At 43.3% G+C, this 23606-nt stretch overlaps 1 protein-coding gene across 1 annotated transcript in view; it reads left to right on the top strand.

Annotated features, from left to right (window-relative positions):
- Positions 1 to 23606, top strand: part of si:ch211-186j3.6 (neural-cadherin) — a 199009-nt gene that overhangs the window by 61345 nt on the left and 114058 nt on the right. The window contains exons 5-7 of the mRNA XM_037490285.2: positions 2725 to 2836; positions 8243 to 8492; positions 17358 to 17500. Coding sequence (XP_037346182.2) covers positions 2725 to 2836; positions 8243 to 8492; positions 17358 to 17500 — 505 coding nt within the window. The remainder of the gene's footprint in view (positions 1 to 2724; positions 2837 to 8242; positions 8493 to 17357; positions 17501 to 23606) is intronic.

Consider the following 23606-nt stretch of genomic DNA (forward strand, 5'->3'; position numbering starts at 1 on the left):
GAGCCTGTACGGTCAGAGAGCATGATTAATACATCTCGTAGTGAGAAAAGGGAAAGAAAGAGAGAAATTGCCAGTGAGTTGGCATGTGCTCTTGTCTGCCCACACTGCTGCCCTGGGTGACCGGGCCTCCTCAGCTCAGTGCTTGCCCTCTGCAGTCTGGCTAGTGCTTTGAACATCCTCACGTAGTCCCATCAGCGCGGAAAAGCCAGCACCTCCTCGACCGTGTAGCCCTCCTCTCTGCACAGCCGCCTCTCTAGCTGTGCAGTGTGGCCACCACCAGATGAAAACTACGCCGTGGGCGGGGTGGTCGCTGACAATGGTGCCAGTGATGCAAGGATTCTTCTTTTTCTTCAGGTTATTGGCTGACTGAATGATGAATGATATTTTCTCATTGATGTTTACGAGGTGCTATACTAGGAAACAACTATTTGTAGTGCTCTGAATTCTGCTGTGTTGTGTGGGCTGTTGACTCAGTGAACTCTTTACAAATGCTCCCTGCTTCATACTAGCTTTGATGCACCTCTTATGAACATACTGTACCATTATTATTATTATTATGTCATTTTATCACATCAGCTCAATAGAAAGGGTAATGGGGGGCCCAACGACTGCAACTAATCTCAACTAATCGTCAGTGGTTCAAGTGAATGGAGGTGGTGTGGGGCAAATACACAATGCACACCACTAACATAACCGTTTGAAAGTCAATACTATTTAAAAAAAAACACCTGCAATGTAACTTTATTTGTTTATTTTGTTTGTTTTCTTGGCCAATTGACCTGTTGAACACATTTAAGTACTCAGACTGGTACTGGCCAATATTTACTTGAATAAATTGATCAGTGGTCTCTCTAGTCCACTGAGAACCAACCAATGTCAACTTGTCTTGGTGCTGCTGAAATGGCCTCGCTCCAGTCCAAAAGCCGCTGTTGCAGCCCTCTCCGGGTTGGAAGTAGTCAGACAGCTCAATCGAAATCTGTATAAAAGCCAGCATAGTTGGATTATACACACACACACACACACACACTAGATAAGGCCCTGTTGTGTTAATGTTACGGCTGCGTGAGCTCACATTGGTTTTATACCGTTTAGGGTTAACGAACAAATGCAGTAGAAATACTAAACCTTTGTTCTTCAGGGAGGGGGATTATTGTACAGTGGGAATCACAGCCTCAACAAATCTCTTCCCCCCCCCCTGACATCTAGCCCTTTAGCACACCCACATTACATAAGACCCCCTCAGAATGCTATCCAATCCAAAAGGACAACCTGTGACCATGTCTAAACCGCTATTGGTTGTGTTTGATTCTAGCACCTCTCCATTTAAAGCATTCTATTTTCCCTTTGTTCTTCTACTGAACTTAACTAGTATTGTTAAAATAATCTTTAATAGGATAATCTTTAATTCATGTAACTGCTATTATGTTTCTGTTCCTTAGAATATATGTCTTAGTCTTTGTGTTGAATGGAGTCACTGAGCATGCAGGTAGTTTCCCCTCCAAGAGTGATAGCTTGGTGGCGCCATTAGTTACTTAACCAGCCTGAGACCTGCCTGCAGCTGCAGTGTGTGTGTGTGTGTGTGTGTCCTCTCTTCTCACACACATGTACCATGGCACACTCTGCCATGTAAACATACACAGAGGCAAACAAAGATTAACAACTGCTGGTAAACACAAAACCCCTTTGGGAGTTGACTTGGTCAGATTTTATTTTGCTGTCCATTGCTTCCAAGCTGATCTTTACTTGGGGATTAACTGATATTATAGAAATGTACTTTACCTACCAGGGTTTAATACACTGTGTGCGCTGATGGTTGTTTGTGTATTGGAGCGTGATGTGTATGTTTTTGTCTACACCGCTGTGTTTATGAGGCTGGTGGTCAGAGAAGCTCTCCTTCCAGCCCATGTCTGAATTTATTCCCCAAGAAAGCTGTGGGCAGGCAGTCAACATCTGCCAGAAGATGCTGTGTTTGCCTCCCTGCCCTTAATGAACTGAGCAGCATCACAGGGACTCACGCACACACATGCTCACACCATAGCAATTCATCTCTGCCCACTGATCCACTCTCATTGGTTAAAAAGTTGCATTAGATGGCATTCTCCGCCGACCTGGCGAAGTGGCCGACTCTGCAGGCGCTCGGCCACTGAAGTGAGGTAAATAAAGCACGGGGGTCAGGGTCAGGGCACGCCTTTGGAGCCTTTCCCCCACGGAGTGCTCATTGGGAGAACTTAGCACTTGTCCTGCCAGGATTTTAAACGTCTTCACGGTGCCTCATAATGCCGTTTCAATGGTTTCTAAGCATATGAGACACTGGTTTAGTGCTGAAGTGAGAAGTGTGACCAGAAATGAGTCTGTCCATTCTGGATAACATGCTCTACTTTCGCTGTTTTCTCTTTTTGTAGAGCGCCATTTGATCCTTATTTGTCTCACCCGTCCCTTTCTCTCACGTTCTCTGTCTCACTCGGCTATTTCCTCCTTACGTCTTTTTATTTGTAATTTGCCGCTTTCTCTCTCATCTGTCTGCACTGTTGAGACAGTGTTATCCTACCTGGAATGCAAAAACTTGATTGGTCGAGTGGTATCACGTGGGTGACCCCATGGGACAGGAATGTGTGTGTTTTCTATGGCGCGTCTTTTTGGATGTGGGTAGACATCACGTCTTTGACCTGCTCCCTGTGTCTCTCTCCATCTTTCAATCCCCTCCTATATCTCCACCTGTCTCAGGTACGGGTTGTGATCGTCGACGAAAACGACTGCGTCCCCGAGTTCCTCCAGTCCATTTACAGCAAAGACGGCGTGCCGGAGACTGTGACCACAGCCACGTCCCTGCTGCAAGGTAAGACTTCCGGGCGCGCCTCAGAAATGTTATGTTCCACCCATGATCCCTTCTTCAGGGGGAATTGGAAATGTTCTCAAACAACAGTAAACAAAAGAACAAGATGCTTTATTTTTCTGCAAAACTTAACTAATATAAATCTTCCACGCAATGCTGAAAATGTTTGGCACACCTAATAATCACAACACATCATGAATTAATCATTTCATCGTCATAAATCATTATGTTACTAGTAGGAGGGATGCTGCAGTGCTTTGTTTTATTAGTTTTTTCCTGTCCGGGGGTAATAAATATCCCAGTTACCTTTCCGTGTGGATGTCAGGTGGTTTTACAATTCTACACTTATAACACAGCATATTTTTACCTCTCTAATGCCTGCAATTGAAGGTAACCCAGGTGCAGCTTGGGGGCTGTGAGTGTGTGCCTGCGTATGGAAATGGTTTTATCATTCATATGTTCTGACTGGTGGGGAAACTGAGGAGGTACTTGTCAGCACTGGCAGCCGTGAAATCACCAGCACATCCATCCATCTCCTTCACTGTAACAACCCAATTTCCACATTGGGATTACTTAAGTTTCATCTTGTGTGAAGAAATGGAACTGTGAGCATCGTGGGTGCGACTTGTCACAATGTGAGCCGTCACAATGTGGCTTAACAATGGAAAGGACCATTTTTTGGTATTCAAAACCGTCTGCAGAACCTGTCCCACTTGTCTACCACTCTGCACGCTGCGTGAAGAATACACATTCTGTTGGACGCTTTTTCTTATCTCTAAAAGAGTGATTGGATCAAAATTGCCTGCTGTATAAAACAACTTTCGCACTTAAAGTTCAACATCCTCCTACTTACAGCTCAAAACAAAGTACTCCTTGAGATTCAATAAACCGGTTTACTTACTGTTGGCTTAAAATGGAAACGCCAACAGAGCTGTTAATGAGTATTGACAAGATAAAAATGCAGGAAAATAATTGCTGCATTCACTATGTAAATTATTAATGACTGCTGTTATGACACTGCATTGAAAGTGCTCATTAACTTTCGCCGCGGGCGGTACACTTTTGGATCGGGTTCACATTACAAAGTATTGTTGAGGCGCTATGTTTCTGTGTTTTCAGTCCGGTTTGTTCTCGTCAACAGAAAATCTCAGCAATGCCTTGAAGAAACTCCACATGAACTCAGAGAGGAACCGATTTGAAAATGTTGGTAGTTAGATCTCGCAAAGCACCCTTCAACTCCACAATTCATACGTTGAATATGAGAATTCTACACTGTCTGAAAGGATAAAGTGAGCAAGTGAAGACGTTGTGGGCGTTAACTGCAAATGACTGGAATAATTCTAGAAACCCATGTGCTGCACTCCCGCTATAATGCATATGCGATCATTGTAATCATCCATATCATTATCACCCTTGTTTGCGCTGCCCATTTGATGGAGGATTAATGGGTTTTTACGCACAGTTTGCAAACACACAGTGTCACACCAAATCACACAACAGCTCCGACCTGTCAAATGAGGCAGTTCAGTTGACTAAAACGGAATAGAGTTGTGAAGATGGAAAGCAAACATATTGGCTGTTTAAATCAATTGAGTAGATTTATTTCTTAATATTTAAAATTTAAATAGTGTTTTTTAAAGTTTTTTTGTACTTTTGTGCAAAAGCAGCCAACTGTTGCAACAAACAAGTAATTATTTTCTTAATATTCAAGTATATCAATACTTGATCCTGATGAAGCTCAAAGTAATAACACAAGAATATGCTTTTCAAATATTGAGAGGGGTTGGATGCATGTACTCTCTGGTATTTAACTGTGCATTAAAGAGATGCTGTATAGGAATCAACAACAGACTGAAAGAGGATCTGTCCCTACTCAACAATCAGCAGAGACCTCCAGGCCCAAACAGTGAAGACGTCCCACATCACGACATCTTACCAAACAGCCAACCTCAGAACCCTCCCCAAATCCTCACATCCAATCACAAAGCACTGCCTTCCTCTCTGACTCTCTCCTTCCGTCCTGCTGCCTGGTGATGTCAAAGATCCACTCGGAGTGATGCTCCACTTACTACGCTGGCATCACAAACTCCTGTTCCGCCAGAGCCATGGTCCTTTTCTCCAAGATAAACAAACTCTCCACACCTACGGACAATCTCTCCTACTCCGACAGGATAGAGTTGCAATCATCGTCAAAACAACATTGATCCCATCTACAATCAGTAGGGAGCACAGCATGACGCATGCAACATCAAATGGTTGTGTGCATCAAATCCATTCAAAGCAAACAGAAAAACAATGAGCTCAGTCTGATGTCGTAATGAATATGTATTTAATAAAACCCTGACTGACTTGGATGTTGAGTCACATGGTAACATTTGAAGAAAGGATGATTTGGTTCTCTCTTGTACAATTGTCCTCATGGTGCACCAGATGCTGGACAGCCAGGGTTAGGGTCTCTCTCTGTCTCTCTCCCTTCTGTTCTGTCATCTGTCAAATTCTAGTAAGGGAAAAAGTTAACCAGGGAGTAAGGAAATGAGGTGTTGGGTGTAGGATGCACAGCGGCCGCTAAGCTTCTTGCGATCAACAGATGCACCAAGGGAGGTGAGGAGTTCAGTTTGGAACAGCCCAGCGTTAATAAAAAGAAACCTTAAAACAACAGGTTTCGAGGCACAGTATTACATGAAATGAGGGAGAAATTGGCATCTGGAATCTTTTTGCTAAATTGTGTGCTAATTATCCCATTGTAACTTCTATTGTGAGAGTGGACAAGTGTGTACTTTGACAGGTTGGATAGAAAAACTGCAGAGTGCCGGGCAAGCACACAGGGTTGGTTTCCATAGAGATCTGAGTCTCCTTCAGTTTCCCTCTTCAGTACAGAATCATTATATTTCAGTCTGACATGTAGTGATGCCAGCAGAGCTATGCTGATTCCAGATTACAGAGGGACCTGCTGATGAATACATGCTCAAATAGTGCTCTGAAATCTCTACTTAGTAAATGAGATATTGACTCGTGTGTTGTGCGTTTTGGATGCTGGGCAGACACCGGCCCTGCAGTCCATTTTCTACCCATTGTTGCCGGATGAGAGGTTATTTATCACTTTACAGCTCCAAAACGGCTGCATTTCAGTTATTCAGAAAAATGTCAGTCCTGTAACCAGGATGGTAGGGGAAAAATGAATTCACTTCATTCAGTTTGCTAATCTCTGCATACATCTAAATAACAGACTTTTATCCTTAATTTTAATTGCAATTTTGTTAAAAGGAATACCGTGGGATTAATACACAGAGAAGCTGCATTTGCAGTTGTTCATCAATACGATTTAATGATGAAACTCATTTCCACGAATAAATAACTATTGCTGTGTTCTTTTCAAATGTACTTGCATACTATAATCCATCCTCTTCTCCTCTTGTCTACATTGTTTTAGGTTGGTATGTATATTATTATTTGCTTTATGTATTTAATTAATCTGTGTGGACAGGAGGTACTAAAGGTCCCCCAAGAAATTTTGTAGTGTGAATAAATTGTGCAAAAAAGATGTCGCTGACAGTCGTCCTGCATCATCAGCTCTACGGGATGATTATCATGTAAGTAGTTTAAAGACGGAGTGGAGAGCTTTTTAGGGGATTTCCATGGTATCCTCAGCCTGACTTTCACAAGGTTTTCTAATTAGTAGTAATTCAATGGGCCTCTCTGCTGAAGTTCAACTTAATTATTCAGGACACTTTCATCTTTATGGGTGAAGTTTTTTTTTGGGAAAATTTAATTAATTTCTCTTTAATTATATGGTTGTTCCGGATGATGAAGACTTGAGGCCACAGCTAAAAACATTTTATTTTTGAAACTGAAAATCCATGCAAAATCAATGACTCTTATATATTCCAATTAAAAATTAAAAAATGTACTGACATAATTGAATAAAACAAGTTATGTTGATGAACACTGACAGTCTATAAACAGTCTTTTAATAAACTGCGATATTTTAATTTTGTTGAAATCATTCATTTATTTAAAATATGAATCTGAAATGTGCGGAGTTTCTCTTGGGGTTTATGGCAAACAGATTGTAAGCTTTTGCAAACAATGATGTTGTTTTAATGTGTATTCACTGACCCAAGCGTTTGTTTGTTTTTTGTGTGTTCATGAGCTCGAGCCAAATGCAATGTAAGGTGAATTGGAGAATTGAGGGTTTGATGGCAAAATGACTTGTTAGCGGAAAATATGCTTATTCAAATCCCTCGTGGATCCTTTCAGTTTTAGCAAGGCAATCAATTTGTGGCGGAGCGAGGCGCGGCTCCATGGATTCCCAATGTGTAGTGTGGAAACAGAAATGGTGCAAAACGACAGTCCTTTCAATGCATGCTGGGCAAAAAACACCTACTCCCTCTGCAGGAACTGGATATCACATCACTTTCACGTCGTGCGGATCCTTAGTCAGTGATAAAACGCGTCCCTGAATTATTAATAGAACAGATTGTACGTGTCTAATTCAGCTCATACTTTCTATCTCACCATGGTTTTCTGAGTAGGTTTGTTGCAAGTCATTTCTAACAGGATTTTATTCCACTAAAGAAGCCCAAGTGGGTGAGAAAAAGGTGAAAAATATTTTGATCCTGTATGACTTTAAAAATTCGTTGAACAGTCAATGGGTTAGGGGTAGGGGTAGACATTTCAGATGAATAGTCCCATTTGATGATGCACGTAAGGACAATCGTACAACCTAAATGTGCAGTTAAAATGTTCCAAAAACAACATTTGCTAAAAATTGTAATCTTAAAGCAGTGAGTTTGTGTCGTCATATCCAAGTCAATTTGACTTTTACGTCCGATATGTATTCATCTCCAAGGATGTTGCTGTAGGGTATAGAAAGTGTTTGAGAATGAATAACAGCCATGCTTATAGAGGGTACATTTATTAAAATGGACGCCCTTGATTTACAGTCCTCATTTGGAGAGCCTACTACAGATGCCTAGTGGTGGTGTCAGAGTGCATCCCATAAATACACTTTCAGTTTTCAGCGGAAAACAACATTACATTTCATGTCATTTAGCTGAATAAGTGCATTTCAACCATTAGGATACAAACCAAGAAGAACAAGAAACAAGAAAGTGCAGTTTCATCAAATAAGCCGATTTACAGGATGTTTTAGATAAGGGACATAAGTAATTCAAGGGCTACAATTTGTTGGTGTGTTTTAGTCGAGGTATAGTCTGAAAAGGTGTGTCTTTAGTTTGCGGCGGAAGATGTGAAGGCTCCCTGCGGTCCTGATGTGGTTCTGATGCGGTCCTGATGCAATCCTGATGCGGTCCTGCCATCAGAGAGCGACATGTTGAGATCTGTGGTTTGTCTTTCCGTCCCTCTTAAGTTTTTTCCTATTTTCCTCTTCTTCGATGTCGTCTTCTTCAGTGTCCGCCAATGACTGTGACTCTGAAGAGAACGCGGAGCTGACCTATTACACCCTGAGTCCGGACTTCACCATCTCCCCTCACGGGACCATCTTCCCTGCAGGGCCCCTGGACTACGAAAGGCCCAACCACCTGTACGAGTTCGTAGTGATGGCCGTCGACAAGGGGGAGGTCCCCCGCACCGGCACAACCACAGTACGGATTCGCATGGCCAACGTCAACGACGAGGCGCCCGAGTTCTCCCAGCATATGTAAGTAGCATTCGGGCTCCAAAAGTCTGAATTCTCGTCCAGTTTTTCAATAATAATTGAAAATACTCATTAGATGCAGGCGAGGTTCAATTTAAGCCGCTGGCTGACATAATGACTTGGTCAGGGCCGAGCAGAAAGCGCCGCTGTCCCTTTTATGTGCTCTCCTCTCCATTGGACTTAAGTGATGGGTTTCTCTTCCCCTTTGATTTTCTGTCTCTATCATATGAAGATACAACTAAAATAGGCTGGCTCTACATTTAACAGGCTGATGAATCCGTGGTGGAAATAGGGAAAGAAAAGAGTTGAAATGGTACAGAGAGAGAGAGTGGGGTGGCGGGCGAGCGAGCGCTTTGTCAGGTGAGCTCCACACAGCTGCCTCCCGATTCAACACTGCAGCTGCCGCCAACCACAGTTCCAGTGATGCTGTGGTAGCTGCATGTTTTAATTGGTAGATTTTCTGGCACAGAGTGGGGGGGGGCGGGGGTCAATCAGCCATGTCCACCCGCACCCTCAGGAGGCCTCGGGCACGCACTCTCACATGCCTTTGTGTGTGTGTTCTGTTATTGAGAAGGTCCCTGCACAATGTTGGTTTGGACACAGTTGTAAAATACATTCATGAGTCCGATTTGCACGTCTTCATGTTGTTGATGCAGTGCGAGCGCGTGCGTTGGGTTGCATTGATCCACTGATGAGCGACAGCATGTTCTGGTGGCCTCAACCCTGTACTGCAGCAGGCACAACAACCTTACTGCACAATCACTGATGTATAGCTAACACGCACACACATGCACACACGTGTGTGCTGGTGCAAATGCATAAATATGCCCACACTCTGAGGCAGGAGTGAGCAAAAACGTTGTGTATGTCTTTGAGGAAACAGATAGCAGGGACAGTCCAGGAGGACGCAATTTACGAAGGCAAAGTCCCTTCCTGCACCGTGTGTGCGTGTTTGTGCGTGCGCAGGAGAGATGTGTGTTGGGTCCATATATGTGATGGACAGAGAGGAGAAGAAGGGAGGCTGGTCATTAAAGAGAAACTTGGTCCTATTGCCATCGATCCCTGGAGTTGGAAGCTTGCGGTGAAGAGTGTCCATGTGTGTATGCAAGGGCTTCAGGTTCCATTGGTGGGGATGTCCGGTATATGAGGAGGGGGAGGGGGGGGCTTGACGCCTTCCTCCAAGCAAAGTCAAACACATCATTTCCTGCATTCTGGAAGATGTGAAAGCACTTTCTATCTTCGAAAGGTCTGCCCCTTTTAGTCGTTTTGCTCTCTGATTTCTTTGGTAGATTTGTTGTGTTTTGGGGCTTTTTCTTGCATTTCCAAGAAAACTTGGGAGCACATCTGTGGTAAACACAAGAGTGGTGCTTTTGAATGCTTCTTAGTAGAGAAAAGTTATACATTATGCTAATAATAATTGTATTCCTTAAGAGATATTGTAATCTCTGCTAAGGGAACAGTACTCTTCCCCCCCTTTTGTGTGTCTCGTGTTTTGGGAATTATTATATAATTATTAAAACGTGCGTGTGACATTTATACATCTCAATGATACATTTTAATTCATTTATAAACCCCTGGACTTAAATAATTCATGTGTGTTTCTGCAAGATTTTGTCATATTCAAAATAAGTCATATTTTGAGATAAAAGTTGTAATATTACTAGAATAAAGTTATTTTAGATAATGTTTACATTTCAAGAAAAGGTCTAACTGTGTCCTTTCTGATCAGGCATAGATGTCCTCATTGTGAGGTGTAATGGTCACACAATAATCAATCAATCTTCTCCACCTCTGGATGAATGTAGGCCTGATCCACTTTAACATAAGCGCTCCAAACGGGCGGGGTTATTTGGCATTGCTGTGCTTTACAACTATTCCACGAGCATCTTGTCAGTTGAAATGGCCAACTACAAAGGCAGCTCAATATTTCATCCAGAGGAGAAACTGTGGTTGACGAGCATCTTCTGTTGTAATAATGAATGAATTAAATCCAGGCTCAAAGGATACAAATTCCACTGATGATTATTTGAAGGATTTTGCATTACTGGGTTCTTTTGAGTTCGGGCTGTGGACCACCGGGGCGAGAAACCTGGACAGAAAGCGGGCGAATGAAAAGAGAAGTACCTTTTTTCCTCATGGGTTCTACACTCTCACTCTCAGATCTTCCTCTTCGCCACATGCCTTCCCTTCCTGGTGAGTGACAGAATAGCCGCCTCTCATCTATTCGCTGTCACTTTGTGATCAGGACCCTATTACCGTACCTACCATCACCTGCCTGTTGCCACGGTAACCACCCTAGGAGCTGACCCCCCCCCCCCCCCCCCCTGGACATGTTTCTCATGGTCCAGTACAGCGAGAGTTGATGTGAACTTGTATAGTAGCTCATGAAAGGAATCGGAATGAAATTGTCTTCATGGTTGGTGATGTCCACCCACACACTCCGGTGGAGGGAACATGATGAAGTGCCCTTTTGGGTGCACTTCCAGTGGAGATAATGTATAGATGTGCCTCGTGTAAAGTTCCTGCTGCCAAGCTTATCAAGCTTTACGATCTAGCAACGCACGGATGAAGTTTACGATGACAGGTTTAGCAGATACCCCACTGAAACTAGTAATCATTGTGAAAAGACAACAGATCCGTCCAACAGGAAGACCGAGGCAGGCATCTCCATATTTATTCATCAACAATTAGTGGGCCAGTTGAAATGAAAACTGTCACTCTCCGATCTTATCAGCTGCTCCTGCTGGCTCTCTAATTAACTGGAGACGCTTTCTTCCCCTGACCTATATGAACATCTGTATGAGTCTTACATGTGTAGTTGGAACAAAACAAACAAAGCAATGATCAACACCCAGCGTTGCGTCAGGGTACATCTCCAGGTAACATCTCAGCAACCCCAGCAGTTGCTGAGACATGTAGAAGAGAAAAAATCAGCAGAAATGTTGTTGCTTTGCAGAGTAGAGCATGCTAGCCGTAGCATTTCATTACCTCAAGAGAATAAGGTCATGTCTGACTCTTATTTCTTCTTGAACTTTAGGTTAGTCAGCTCAGCACACTGATGTGTTTGAGCAATATAACACAGATGCTCACGGATTTTTGGGAGTGGGAAACAAATTTCTCACATGCAAACCTTCAGTGTTGGGAAACAACCCCGTGAAGTTAAAACAAAAGCACTTCACCATTTTACAATCGGAACATTCATTTAGCAGACACAACTATTTGCTCGGCCATATTAAGTCCTTTCTATCTGAGTGGAGAATGAGGTCACTCTTGGTCTGCGTGTGCTCCTCGTGCACGTGAGCTTTCCCCATCGGCTCCCTCACCAGCAGCGCTATGGACCATAAGGCAGAGACAGCTGATTAACGCCCTACCCACCCATAGAGCCTGGATGCTTATGCAATCTGCAGTGCTCCTATAGCACCGAAATACTATAGCATTGATACAGTTAAACAGGGTTTATGATCTGTTTCTTTCACCAGTGCAATGGAAGCCGTGAATTAAAAACGTTTTAGTGATCTTGCTAAATACTACTAAATACATTGTAGACGCTCGTTGTCCCTCCATCACTGTCGAGAGTATAAAAGGCAGCGAGTGTCAAAGTGAGTACATCTGCAACCATAACTCCTCCATGTCCTATAGCAATAGCAAGAGGGCCGACGGGTTGCATTAACAGGTACTTGTTGTGTACTTCACCGATGTGAATCTGGATCGGGTCCGTTTCAAGAAGCGGGTTTAGTGGAAACTGGAGTTGGTAAACCCTGAGATGAGGGAAACTGTCGCTATGGTAACTGAGCCTGTGAACCTAACCTGTGAACCTAACCTGTGTTAAACGTCAGGAGGGAATATTGAGGCCCTGATTAGATGTATTGTCATTTCAAGATAACTACTTGTTTGAATGGGTTTTTCTTCATAGTCCATCAAATATGTCCATAACTTCACCCGTCTTCGTATAACTAACGTCCCCCATCGCGGACATGCTCTCACATCCGAGCACATTCTTTGTGTAGCATTACTTTATTTGCAAACAGCAGGTTCCTTTACAACATCGGTGATGCGGAGGATATTAGTAAAGCCGTGAGAAAAGTGTGAAACGTCTTTTAAACCAGTGAGTCATTAAAGAGGAGTTCCACAGGATGCACCTGAATGAAATACATTATAGGTTCAATACCAGCCATATTATTCCTGTGATTTAATATGAGCATGGTGTGTATTTCAAGCCTGTGTAGTGCATTCTAACAGAGTGTAAAAAATGTAACTTTAAATTAGTAAAGCGTATGGATTATGATTAGTGTGTACATTAAATATTAACAACACTATATTGGAACTTACATGTTGACCCAAGCAGTAGTTTTCTCCCACGTCGTCTCTGTCTTTTGCTGCAGTAGTGTGTTGCTTTTTTTCTAATTGCGGTTCATAGTCGCCGTATGCTTGCATTAATAATTCCTGCTCAAAAGGGGTGACGTATGCCGACTGATTGTTTGTAGTTTCATGGCTCCATTCATGCTGCCTTCAGTGCACACGCTCAACTTGAAGTCAACCTACTCAGAGTTGATTAAACAAAGTCTAAACAGCTGTTCTGAAACCCCAAACTCAGAGTTTCCATCTCAGGGTAATTAAAATTAGAGTTTAGGGTTTGTTGAACCTCACACCTGAAACGGACCCCAGGCCTATTACACAAATACGATCCTTCAAAAAACGTACTAACGATTCAACACACCAATCTTTAAACTCTACCAGGGTAAAGAGACACGGGGATATGAACCCACCACCTCAATAAGATGGCAGACTTTAAATCGTCAGAGCGCACAAGTATTAGCTCTCTATAGTGAATTCTGCTGCGACAGTTATTACTGCAGCTGCACCACCACCCATGCATCCAGCACATTCAACAACAAATGGAAAGATGGCTCTGATTATTGTGGAATCCGACAGGAAGATATTCCAGCAAATAAATAAATCTGTGAGCAGCAGTCGGATCAGCTGACGATCCTGGTTCTCAAATATTCAACACACACACACACACACACATTAGCACCCGTATTCCCTACATGCTCCTTATCAGGATGAACTAAATGAAGTCAATAATTAAATTCTGTAATTTATGTACAAAACTGACGTCAGGTTCTGGCCTTTAAGGGAACACGTCTATTTTTTCTCCCACTGGATCAACCGATTGAAAACAAACTAAAACAAAAAGTGAAACAAAAAGGTTAGAAAATGAATTAGTGTGTGGCGGTGTATGTCTGAGGCGGATTTCAATTTGTGGCGGCATTGATCCGGCCACAGTAGAGTTGTGGCGGAGCCCAAATGTGATTGCAAAAGGCTTCTCACTGCTGCTCGACTGCCGGCCTACTTTGCTTTCCTCTTGGTGATTAGTCCTGATCTCTCTCTCTCTCTCTCTCTCAATAGAGACACTCACAGGCGACCCTTCTTAGATGCAGTAGATGCCTGCAAGCATCAGCTAGAAAGCATTAGAGACATGTATTTGTTAGGTTGATGTTGGTGTCAAGTCAATTAAGCCTTAAAATGTCAGACACCACTTATTTTACTCATGAAATTATTGACATCATGGTAGGCTTGAGATTTAAATGAAAGGCTAAGTAATAAGTCTGAGTATAAGTCTGCTTTTGCATTTGTTATGCATTTGTATTTGTTATTAACCAAAATGTCCTCCTTCAACGGATTCTATTACAGAAAAGAAAAGTTAGTCCACATTTGTTGCCGGATCTTCTACAAATGTCCGTCAATACAGTTAGTTATTTTTAAATCATTATTTTTCAAACTATAAGTTGAATGACGTATTTATCAGGATCTGATTTAAGTCAATGTACAAGTATCAAAGCTGGCAGTAGTAGAATATGTCTTAATGGGATATAGAAGCAGCAACCCACCCGTGGCTCAGTGTATTTTCACTATTGACAGTTTAATAAATCAGGCACTTAAAACACAGCGCTGTGTGATACATCTTTTTTTGACCTAAAGTGCTTTGCGCTGGTTAGTACTTGGCAGAACAACCCTTTCACGAGGAGTATGTGAGGGAGAAGGTTGAGAACCACTGGTGGAGCAGACCAACACAGGCCGCCTTCTGCTATTGCTGTGGCCATTTCAGCCAACTCCATCTGGATCTATGATGATTAGGTCGTCTGCATCTGTAATGAGTGAGTTGAGTTCCTTCGGCGAGGCGGGACAAAGGAGGCTTAGCGCTCTGTGTAAAAGAGTCGCGCCTGAATTCAAGCGCACAAACAGCCTGTGTACTTTAACCTTCAAATTGCAGCCAGAAAAGCACAAGGAGGCCTTGTTCTTTGAGGGGAGATAAATACAAGCAATTTTTGAATGATCTGTCAGAAAGCCTCCTTAGACTTCAGGTTTAAGCCGTTTGATCAATGCGACCTATGTGTCCTCGGAGAAAACGACATAATAAAGAAACGCCGCACAGTGTCTCCTCTTGCCTGACGTGCGTATTGATCTGTGCTCGGCTTGCAGACTGCGAGCTGAAATTACTCAAATGCTGCAACAACAGCCGCACAAACCCCAGCAAAGCGGTGGCACGCCGCTGATCTTCCCAGACAGAACTAGTCCAACAGTTGAGGAGGCAGTGAAAGAACATGAAGACGGCGCTGGGCTCCTAATGAGAGCTCCGTGTTTTCAGCGAACACTAAACGGGCCGTGTCACTGGGGCGCTGCGTGACAGTGGGATGTGCGTTCGTGTCAGGCTGTCGACAGATTCTCCACCTGCCACAATTAGTGCTGAGTCATTGACAAACAACGGCAGAGTCCACACAGCCACTTAGGGGTGGTTGGTGGAGCAGTTTGTTTGATTTTTTGTCTCTCAGGTTGAAGCAAGGATCAGAAAAAAAATCCAAATGACATTTAACACCCTACTGATAGACTGACATGTTTTCGTTAAAGATAACTGACAGCTGTTGGCAGTATGAGGATTGTGCTCAGCAACCACAGTATTCGTGACTTGATGAAACGTATTTTAAATGTCATTTTTCAGTGCTGTAAGCATTATTAAAATGATTAAGTCTCTGCAAGTAAGAGACCATTTATGGGCTTTGGTGGACAGCAGAAGTGTCCCAGACTAATTTATTTGGTTAAATCTGATCGGTCAAGTTTTTCTGTTGTTTCTCATTGACCCATTATTTAACCATCATGTATCATTTAGTTTATGTTTCTCTAACAAATGAGATCCAGGTAACTAATGCTTATCCGTCTACACAGTACACACTCGCTTTTTATGAGTGGAAGAGTGGCACGGGCCAAGGAGGCGTTCCTAAATTTTGGAACAAAAGGTCTGCTTGGTCTCTCACTGACCTTCAAGTTCAAATAATTGTGTAATAATAGTTAAAAGGATTTTTTAAACCAAGCGAAGCTGCACTCTCTCTTTTTATTTCATACAAAACAAAAGTAACCCAGCTAGTTAAAATGCCAATTTGTCAAGGTGCTTCTTAACGTTTAACTATTAACCCCAGGAGCTTGGCGTATTGTATTACGCAATAATACCTGGTATTGCCCAGAAGGCCGTGGAAACTTGTGCCAGGAATGTCAAGTGTGAACCCCTAAGTCAACAAGGTAGAAAGGCCAGCCTTTCAAGAAGTTCTGCTTTCAAGCACATCCGTGGTGAGATAGAGTTCAAAGCTGAAGTTCAAAGTGCTACTCTGGAGATACAGACAAAACTAAAGGAGAATTTGAAAGCATGAAGCTGAGCTTTGGTTTGGTTCACGTCGGCTGGTAAGAATTGCATGTCAGGGCAAGTTTGCTTGAATTGGAGTATTGTATGGATACATGAAGAACCATTTGTGTACATAATATATATGAAGTTATTACCTTGCATACTAATGATGCATAATGCGCTCACTATAACAGCCATACATTTGGATTTCCTTTAAATAAATGACCATTAAAGTCCTCCTCTATTGTGAGACACACCTACACAATCCTCAGGATTGTGCTGTGCTGAGAACAATTCACGCCTCGTGTTTTACTGTAGAAGTATCAGAGGAAGAAGGAAGCTCACTCTCACAATTCACGCCCTGCTCCACGTTCTCACTTTGAAAGCTGTTAGATTGCAACCACTCAATGATGGAGGGAGCCGTGGAAGATGGTGGGGTAGGCGGTTGAAAGTCTCAGATGCGAGTGTGAAACTTTCTTCATGTCTTCACTGCATATGGCGGTTACCCAAATGGTATCTAAAGGTGTTTTTAATTTTTTTTATTTCTGTCTGCTGCTCCTCAGAACACTCGGTCTGCGTTTTTCTGACTGCTCAGGGACTGATCAACACCTGCGGCTCACCGTGAAAGCAACCCACTAGCTGGTACAAAACCAACCCGGCGATGCTGTTTTTGAAAAGAAAGGATAGCTCTCACATTAAACACATGACATTTTAACATTGAGTGGAGCTTTGGTCCTTGGAGGTCTGTTCGCTATTCACCAGGGAACAAAACCACTTAATTCATGAGCCCCAGTTGGGCTGCACACGCAAACATTCAATGAAACTTGCTTTTCTCACAGTGTGCAACACAAACTCTGCTCCAGCACGAGGAATAAAAGTCACTGCTGGATTCACAAGATGTTGGAAGGAATGCCACAAAGGGTGTGATTGTTGGCTGACCCCCCACGTTACATAGTGTTTCTGTTCCCCATAGTCATATTTGAAATGCAAAGATTGCTAAACCAAATGAGAGCTTGTAATATGTAGTGAATTTGCTTGTGCTACATTAATGATTCAAGTCCCTCAATGTTTTGGTTAGTATTTCAGCCTGTTTTCATCATGTACATCAATCTGCTGGTTAAACATGAATTAGATGGGATTTATCTGAAACTGTCTCAGTGTGGTCAAGCTGTTGATTGTGTGTGTTTCATCAGATATCGGACCTTTGTCTCCGAGGACGCGGGACCCAACACACTCGTTGCCACGGTGCTGGCGAAGGACCCTGACGGGGACGCGATCACGTATGTGATCACCACAGGAAACGAGGAGGGCAACTTTGTCATTGACAGCCAAAAAGGTAAGACTTTTAGTTAGATTCTTTGTCTTTTTTCTTCTCTACTGCCCATTCGCTTTCAACCAGTTGTAAGTGGTTCTTGGTGGTTGTTGTTATTAGAAAGGTCTGAATTTAATTCTATTTTCACTACTTACCAAGCATAGCGATGACATCTTCCTCTGCGAGCCATGCATTCTGTGGAATGGATTAGTTTGGGACAGCCCGGTTTCTGTTACAAAAAGATACTGATGATAGAAGTGAAAATAACAAACTTCAATATAAGAGCCAGCAGGTGTGTTCCCCATGTCAAACCAGAAGTCAATGTGTTTTTCACCTAATTTACTGCTCCAACACAACTTTGGTGGTATTACAACGCAAACAATTGTTTCCCAATCCCCGACTAAGTGGAGCTTTTTCTTCAACCCGGACTTGTTTATGGCAACCTTTTCATACGCCGTACGATGTTGCAGTCAAAAGGGCTTCATGAATCCAATAAAGTTAAACATGTACACAAGTTGCTGGCTTTTGGTAGTAAAATGCATCCACGTAAGTTTTGGATGCCTATCATGCAAACGGTTACCTGGCGATGCGTTGCCTTCCGTTGTTACCGGTGCCCCCCCCCCCTTTCCCCCATAAAACGAGCCTATTGGAAACGGGCTGTTTGCCTCACTATTCCATTGCACTGCAGCCTACAACGGCTCCCAGCAGATGAAATGATATATGGTTTTATAGTTACTTGATGAATCAAATGTGTCTGACTATTTGACCCTGTTATTAGAAGAGAGCAGAGTAGGACTGTGTGCTGCTCAGGAGCTGCTATTATTGAGCTATTTACTCACGCTTCCCTGGAACTCTGAAATCTACCCAAAGATTGCTTTTCCCCCCGCTCTGCTGTCAGCTCTTCCTGCTCTATTTACATACAGCGTGTGAATTTAAAAGCAGAGCCGTTTGTCAAGCGGCCCTCGGCGCTTCTTGAAAGGATGCTTCATGTAGTGTGCGTCGTATAGTTTCATTCCACCATTCTGTGGGGAGGGATGCCCCGCCAGCCGCGTGCTGGAAGCTTTGTCGAGGTTATTTAAAACCTGACACGTCATGTCAAGGAGACGCTAGAATAATCAGCCGTAGTGAGTGGAGCGTTTCCTCTGTGTCTCTGTGACAAAATATCATCTGGAGTTTATAGTCACACATCTCGACATATCCCGTTTTAGGGTAATACAATGACTTCTATAAATTCAATTACTCAGAACTTGAAAGCACCATGGCCTCTGTTCAGCAGCAATGCTCCTCCCCGTCAGTGGCGTCTGTGTACACGATAGTGGTCATAGTATCGCGCAGTGAGAAGATGTGCGGCTTATTAATCAGACGGTAGTGGAGGCTTGCTTTGCCAATTATACTGCTTTTGCTCCCCTGTGCATTTAGACACATTGACCACATTTCTGCCCGTCATCCCTCATTAAAGGTTTGCTGTTTATTTCAAGTGTTTTCTCGACGAGCTTAGTAATAAAGTTTGATGTAGGCAGTAAGTTTTACATCCATGTAGATGGTGGACTTTGCGTTTATTACACTCTGTGCCTGCTCTTTATCTAAAAAACCTACATCTTTACATTATTGCCCTTTACAATTTGTTCTTACTGGAGGACAGCGACGCAAAGCCGGGGATAAAACATCCAGCACTGCATTTAGTTAGTAAAAAGCCACCCCAAGGCTATTTTGTGACTTTCATGGCTTCAATATTTCGTTACAAATGGAATTGGGATCAACTGCTAGGCCAGGTGTGTTGTCTAAGATCTGATACTTTGATTTTTACTTTACAACCATTATAATAATATTGTATGAGCCCTACTAGCCAAAACACTGTATCTATAAGTAGGATAAAACAGTGAATATGCCACACACCCCAGACAACCACTTAGTCCCTCTCCATACACAGCAAAACGCTTGTAATATGATTTTGAAAGAGCCAGACACTTGGTCATTAAAACTATTTAATGGCTCTTATGATGGGAGGCGAGCATGTTAGATTTGGCCCACCCTCTCTAACCCACCTAATCCTCTCCCTGTCGCTGAGGAAAATCCTTTGTTGCCCCCCCCTCTTGTCGCCAGCTCATCTTAAATGTCCAACAATCATTCAAGCGATTGTTTTCCTCCCTCTCCATGTTAATTTGCTTGTAACTCACCAAAGAAAAGGGTGCGTATCCATGAGAATTAAGATGCCCATTAGGATGCGAGCAGGCTGGTCAATGTGACCATCGCGCACTTTCTATTAAAAGACATAAATACAGAGACACCCGCTCACCCTCCTCCTCGGGGAGGAAGATTTTACTGACGGCAAAGGGAAAAAATTCTGCTGCCAATAAACAGGCTTCCATCATTTTTTATTTTAGGGTGATTTTACAGAGGAGATGAATAGTTTCTCCTTGAGAGGAAGGCAGTTGTGGGTTTGTTTTCAGTGAACACTGGATAAACAGTGATGGGGAACAATATCCTCCTGGTCTCTTGTTTCATTTCTATTATTTAGTCTTTCCTCGACTCCATCTATTGAGCTTTTTCCTGACGCGGTGAGCCGAGTCTGATCCCGCTTTATGTAACAAACCCACATTGTTCTGCCCTCATTCTTCTCCCCGGTTCCCTGTGGCATCGTCACAGTCTCTTTCTCTCCTCCGCTTGTCCACTTCCTTCTTCCATTCTCTTCACGTGTCCCTCTTCCTCTCCCAGCTCCAGACTCCAGTTGGCATGACGCTGACTGGAGGAAGCACTCCCCCCCCCCCCCCCCCCCCCCGTCCCTCTCCTCCCTCACCCCGATCACACACCACCACCACCATCCCGCTTTACCCCGCAGTCCTCCGTGTTGTCCCTCACCCGTCCCTCGCCTCACCCCTCTACTTCCTCTTCCTCATGGCTGCCGTTCATGTGAAGTGACGTCTGCTCACTGACCCCCAGGGAAGCATCTTCTCCATCTCCAACAAGCGATGATATGTGCTGGCTTTGTGAGCAGCAACACCCACACACACACAAAAACATTTGCAGACATGACAAATGCACTGTAAGTCCACGCACACACACACACACACACACCAGACATGCACAGCCATAAACAAACATGTACCTGTATAGAAGGGAGCATGTAGTGTGTGCAGACACACACACAAACACATCCACACAGGGCCATAAACCATACCACAGGGACACATATCTAGTAGATCAGAAGAGACGCTCGCTCTATGCTTTGTTCTTGGAATACCCTAAAACCTTTTCCATGTCCCATTTCCAACCACTTACCCAGCATGTGCTGCTCTCATCTAAGGCTTTTAGGCCCTATTAGATGTTTATGCCAACCAGAGGCAGAGGATCGGACTGCAGGGCGCCCCCGGTGCTCCCTGTTCATGTCACATAGTGAGCAGGCAGCAGCCTCTCTCTTTGTGTGTGTGTGTGTGTGTGTGTGTGTGTGTGTGTGTCCGCCTACTGCCTTTACTGAACTGGTCACATTTATCCGGCCTTCTGTCTCAATTCATTAAGCATGAGTGCACTCTGCGGCGCTGCCGACTCAGCGTGGGTGGAGAAAGGGGAGGATGAAAGAGTGCTTTCTCTCTTAATGCGTCTTATACGTGTACCTAACGTTACATGTTTTTCATTTGTAATTCATGATTCTAGTCAGCTTTCTTCAATAGAAATCCAAATAGAATTTTTATTTTCCCTCTCCATCTTCAATGACAACTTGCCACAGTACTGCTACTCTCACCCACAGTACCATTATTTTCATTTTCTTATAGATTACATTTAGTTTTTAAATGCTCAGCTCAAAGAGACTAGATTGATGTTCACTGGAATTACCAGCGTTTAGATCAAAGGTTTGGAGAAATACAGAAAAATGTACCTGTTTGTTTTGGACAATCCACAGAACACGCATCACTAGTATTCATAGGAGGAAAAATGTTCACTGTCAAATTACAGACTCCAAGAATGTTGCAGTGTTTCATGTTCTGTTAGTTAAATAAATCCCTAGTCAACAGGAAAAAAAACATGATAAAGCTGTGTAGACAAAGAAATATATATATTTCTATACACATAGATATATACACTCACCGGCCACTTTATTAGGTACACCTGTCCAACTGCTCGTTAACACTTAATTTCTAAGCAGCCAATCACATGGCGGCAACTCAGTGCATTTAGGCATGTAGACATTGTCAAGACAATCTCCTGCAGTTCAAACAGAGCATCAGTATGGGGAAGAAAGGTGATTTGAGTGACTTTGAACGTGGCATGATTGTTGGTGCCAGAAGGGCTGGTCTGAGTATTTCAGAAACTGCTAATCTACTGGGATTTTTACGCACAACCATCTCTAGGGTTTACAGAGAATGGTCCGAAAAAGAAAAAACATCCAGTGAGCGGCAGTTCTGTGGGCGGAAATGCCTTGTTGATGCCAGAGGTCAGAGGAGAATGGCCAGACTGGTTCGAGCTGATAGAAGGGCAACAGTGACTCAAATAACCACCCGTTACAACCAAGGTGGGCATAAGAGCATCTCTGAACGCACAGTACGTCCAACTTTGAGGCAGATGGGCTACAGCAGCAGAAGACCACACCGGGTGCCACTCCTTTCAGCTAAGAACAGGAAACTGAGGCTACAATTTGCACAAGCTCATCGAAATTGGACAATAGAAGATTGGAAAAACGTTGCCTGGTCTGATGAGTCTCGATTTCTGCTGCGACATTCGGATGGTAGGGTCAGAATTTGGCGTCTACAACATGAAAGCATGGATCCATCCTGCCTTGTATCAACGGTTCAGGCTGGTGGTGGTGGTGTCATGGTGTGGGGAATATTTTCTTGGCACTCTTTGGGCCCCTTGGTACCAATTGAGCATCGTTGCAACGCCACAGCCTACCTGAGTATTGTTGCTGACCATGTCCATCCCTTTATGACCACAATGTACCCAACTTCTGATGGCTACTTTCAGCAGGATAAAGCGCCATGTCATAAAGCTGGAATCATCTCAGACTGGTTTCTTGAACATGACAATGAGTTCGCTGTACTCAAATGGCCTCCACAATCACCAGATCTCAATCCAATAGAGCATCTTTGGGATGTGGTGGAACGGGAGATTCGCATCATGGATGTGCAGCCGACAAATCTGCGGCAACTGTGTGATGCCATCAGGTCAATATGGACCAAACTCCCTGAGGAATGCTTCCAGCACCTTGTTGAATCTATGCCACGAAGAATTGAGGCAGTTCTGAAGGCAAAAGGGGGTCCAACCCGTTACTAGCATGGGGTACCTAATAAAGTGGCCGGTGAGTGTATTTTCAACTATACAGAATATTAAAAAGCATTTAAATGAATCCAGATCGATCAGATTATTAACATAGTTTGACTAAATGTGAATTTGTACTTGCGACATTTCAATAGAGTGTTCTGTTAACTCCATATACGGTTTCATTAAAATAACCATTCCATTGAAAGGCGAGACATTTACATAATTTGAGGTCTGTAGAGTTTACAATATATAAGTATTGCAATTCAAATTTTACTAACGTGTATTCATTAGACCACATGTGTCAAACTCGAGGCCCGCGGGCCACATCCGGCCCGTGAATGAATTATCTTTGGCCCGCATGATCTATTTACTATTAGAGCTGGCCCGCCGGTGTATCGCACGCATCACCATAATACTACGAATCCCACAATGCACTCTCCGTGTGTCACCTCACAGTCTGTATTACATACCACTTGAGTCAACTTTCAACTATCTCTCTTCCCAAAAAATGGCTAAACAAAAGGTGGAATTTTAAAACTGTAGTTTTCAAGGCAGGTCCGTGTACCTTATCATCGTCCCTTTTACCGTAAAAACCATAAAACGAAAACACTCGTTTCTGTTTTTTTGTTCTTCGTTTAGAACTAAAAAAAAACGTTTTACTCCGTTAATTCTTTTTGTGGTTTTTCCCATAAAACGAAAATACGAAGCGGAGCCGCTAAACCGGAAGTACGTAGATTTTCAGAGCAAGAATTGACGCAACCGTCTGCAATGACAGCGGTTACTAGGGTCACATGAGGAGAAAAGTTCATTAATGGCCACAAATAAATAATCCTGGTCCGACAGGGTCTGTTAGCAGCAGTAGCTGACTACACTCGCT

The sequence above is a fragment of the Pungitius pungitius genome, chromosome 4 (assembly GCF_949316345.1).
Source record: "Pungitius pungitius chromosome 4, fPunPun2.1, whole genome shotgun sequence".
In the NCBI taxonomy this organism is placed as follows: Eukaryota; Metazoa; Chordata; class Actinopteri; order Perciformes; family Gasterosteidae; genus Pungitius; species Pungitius pungitius.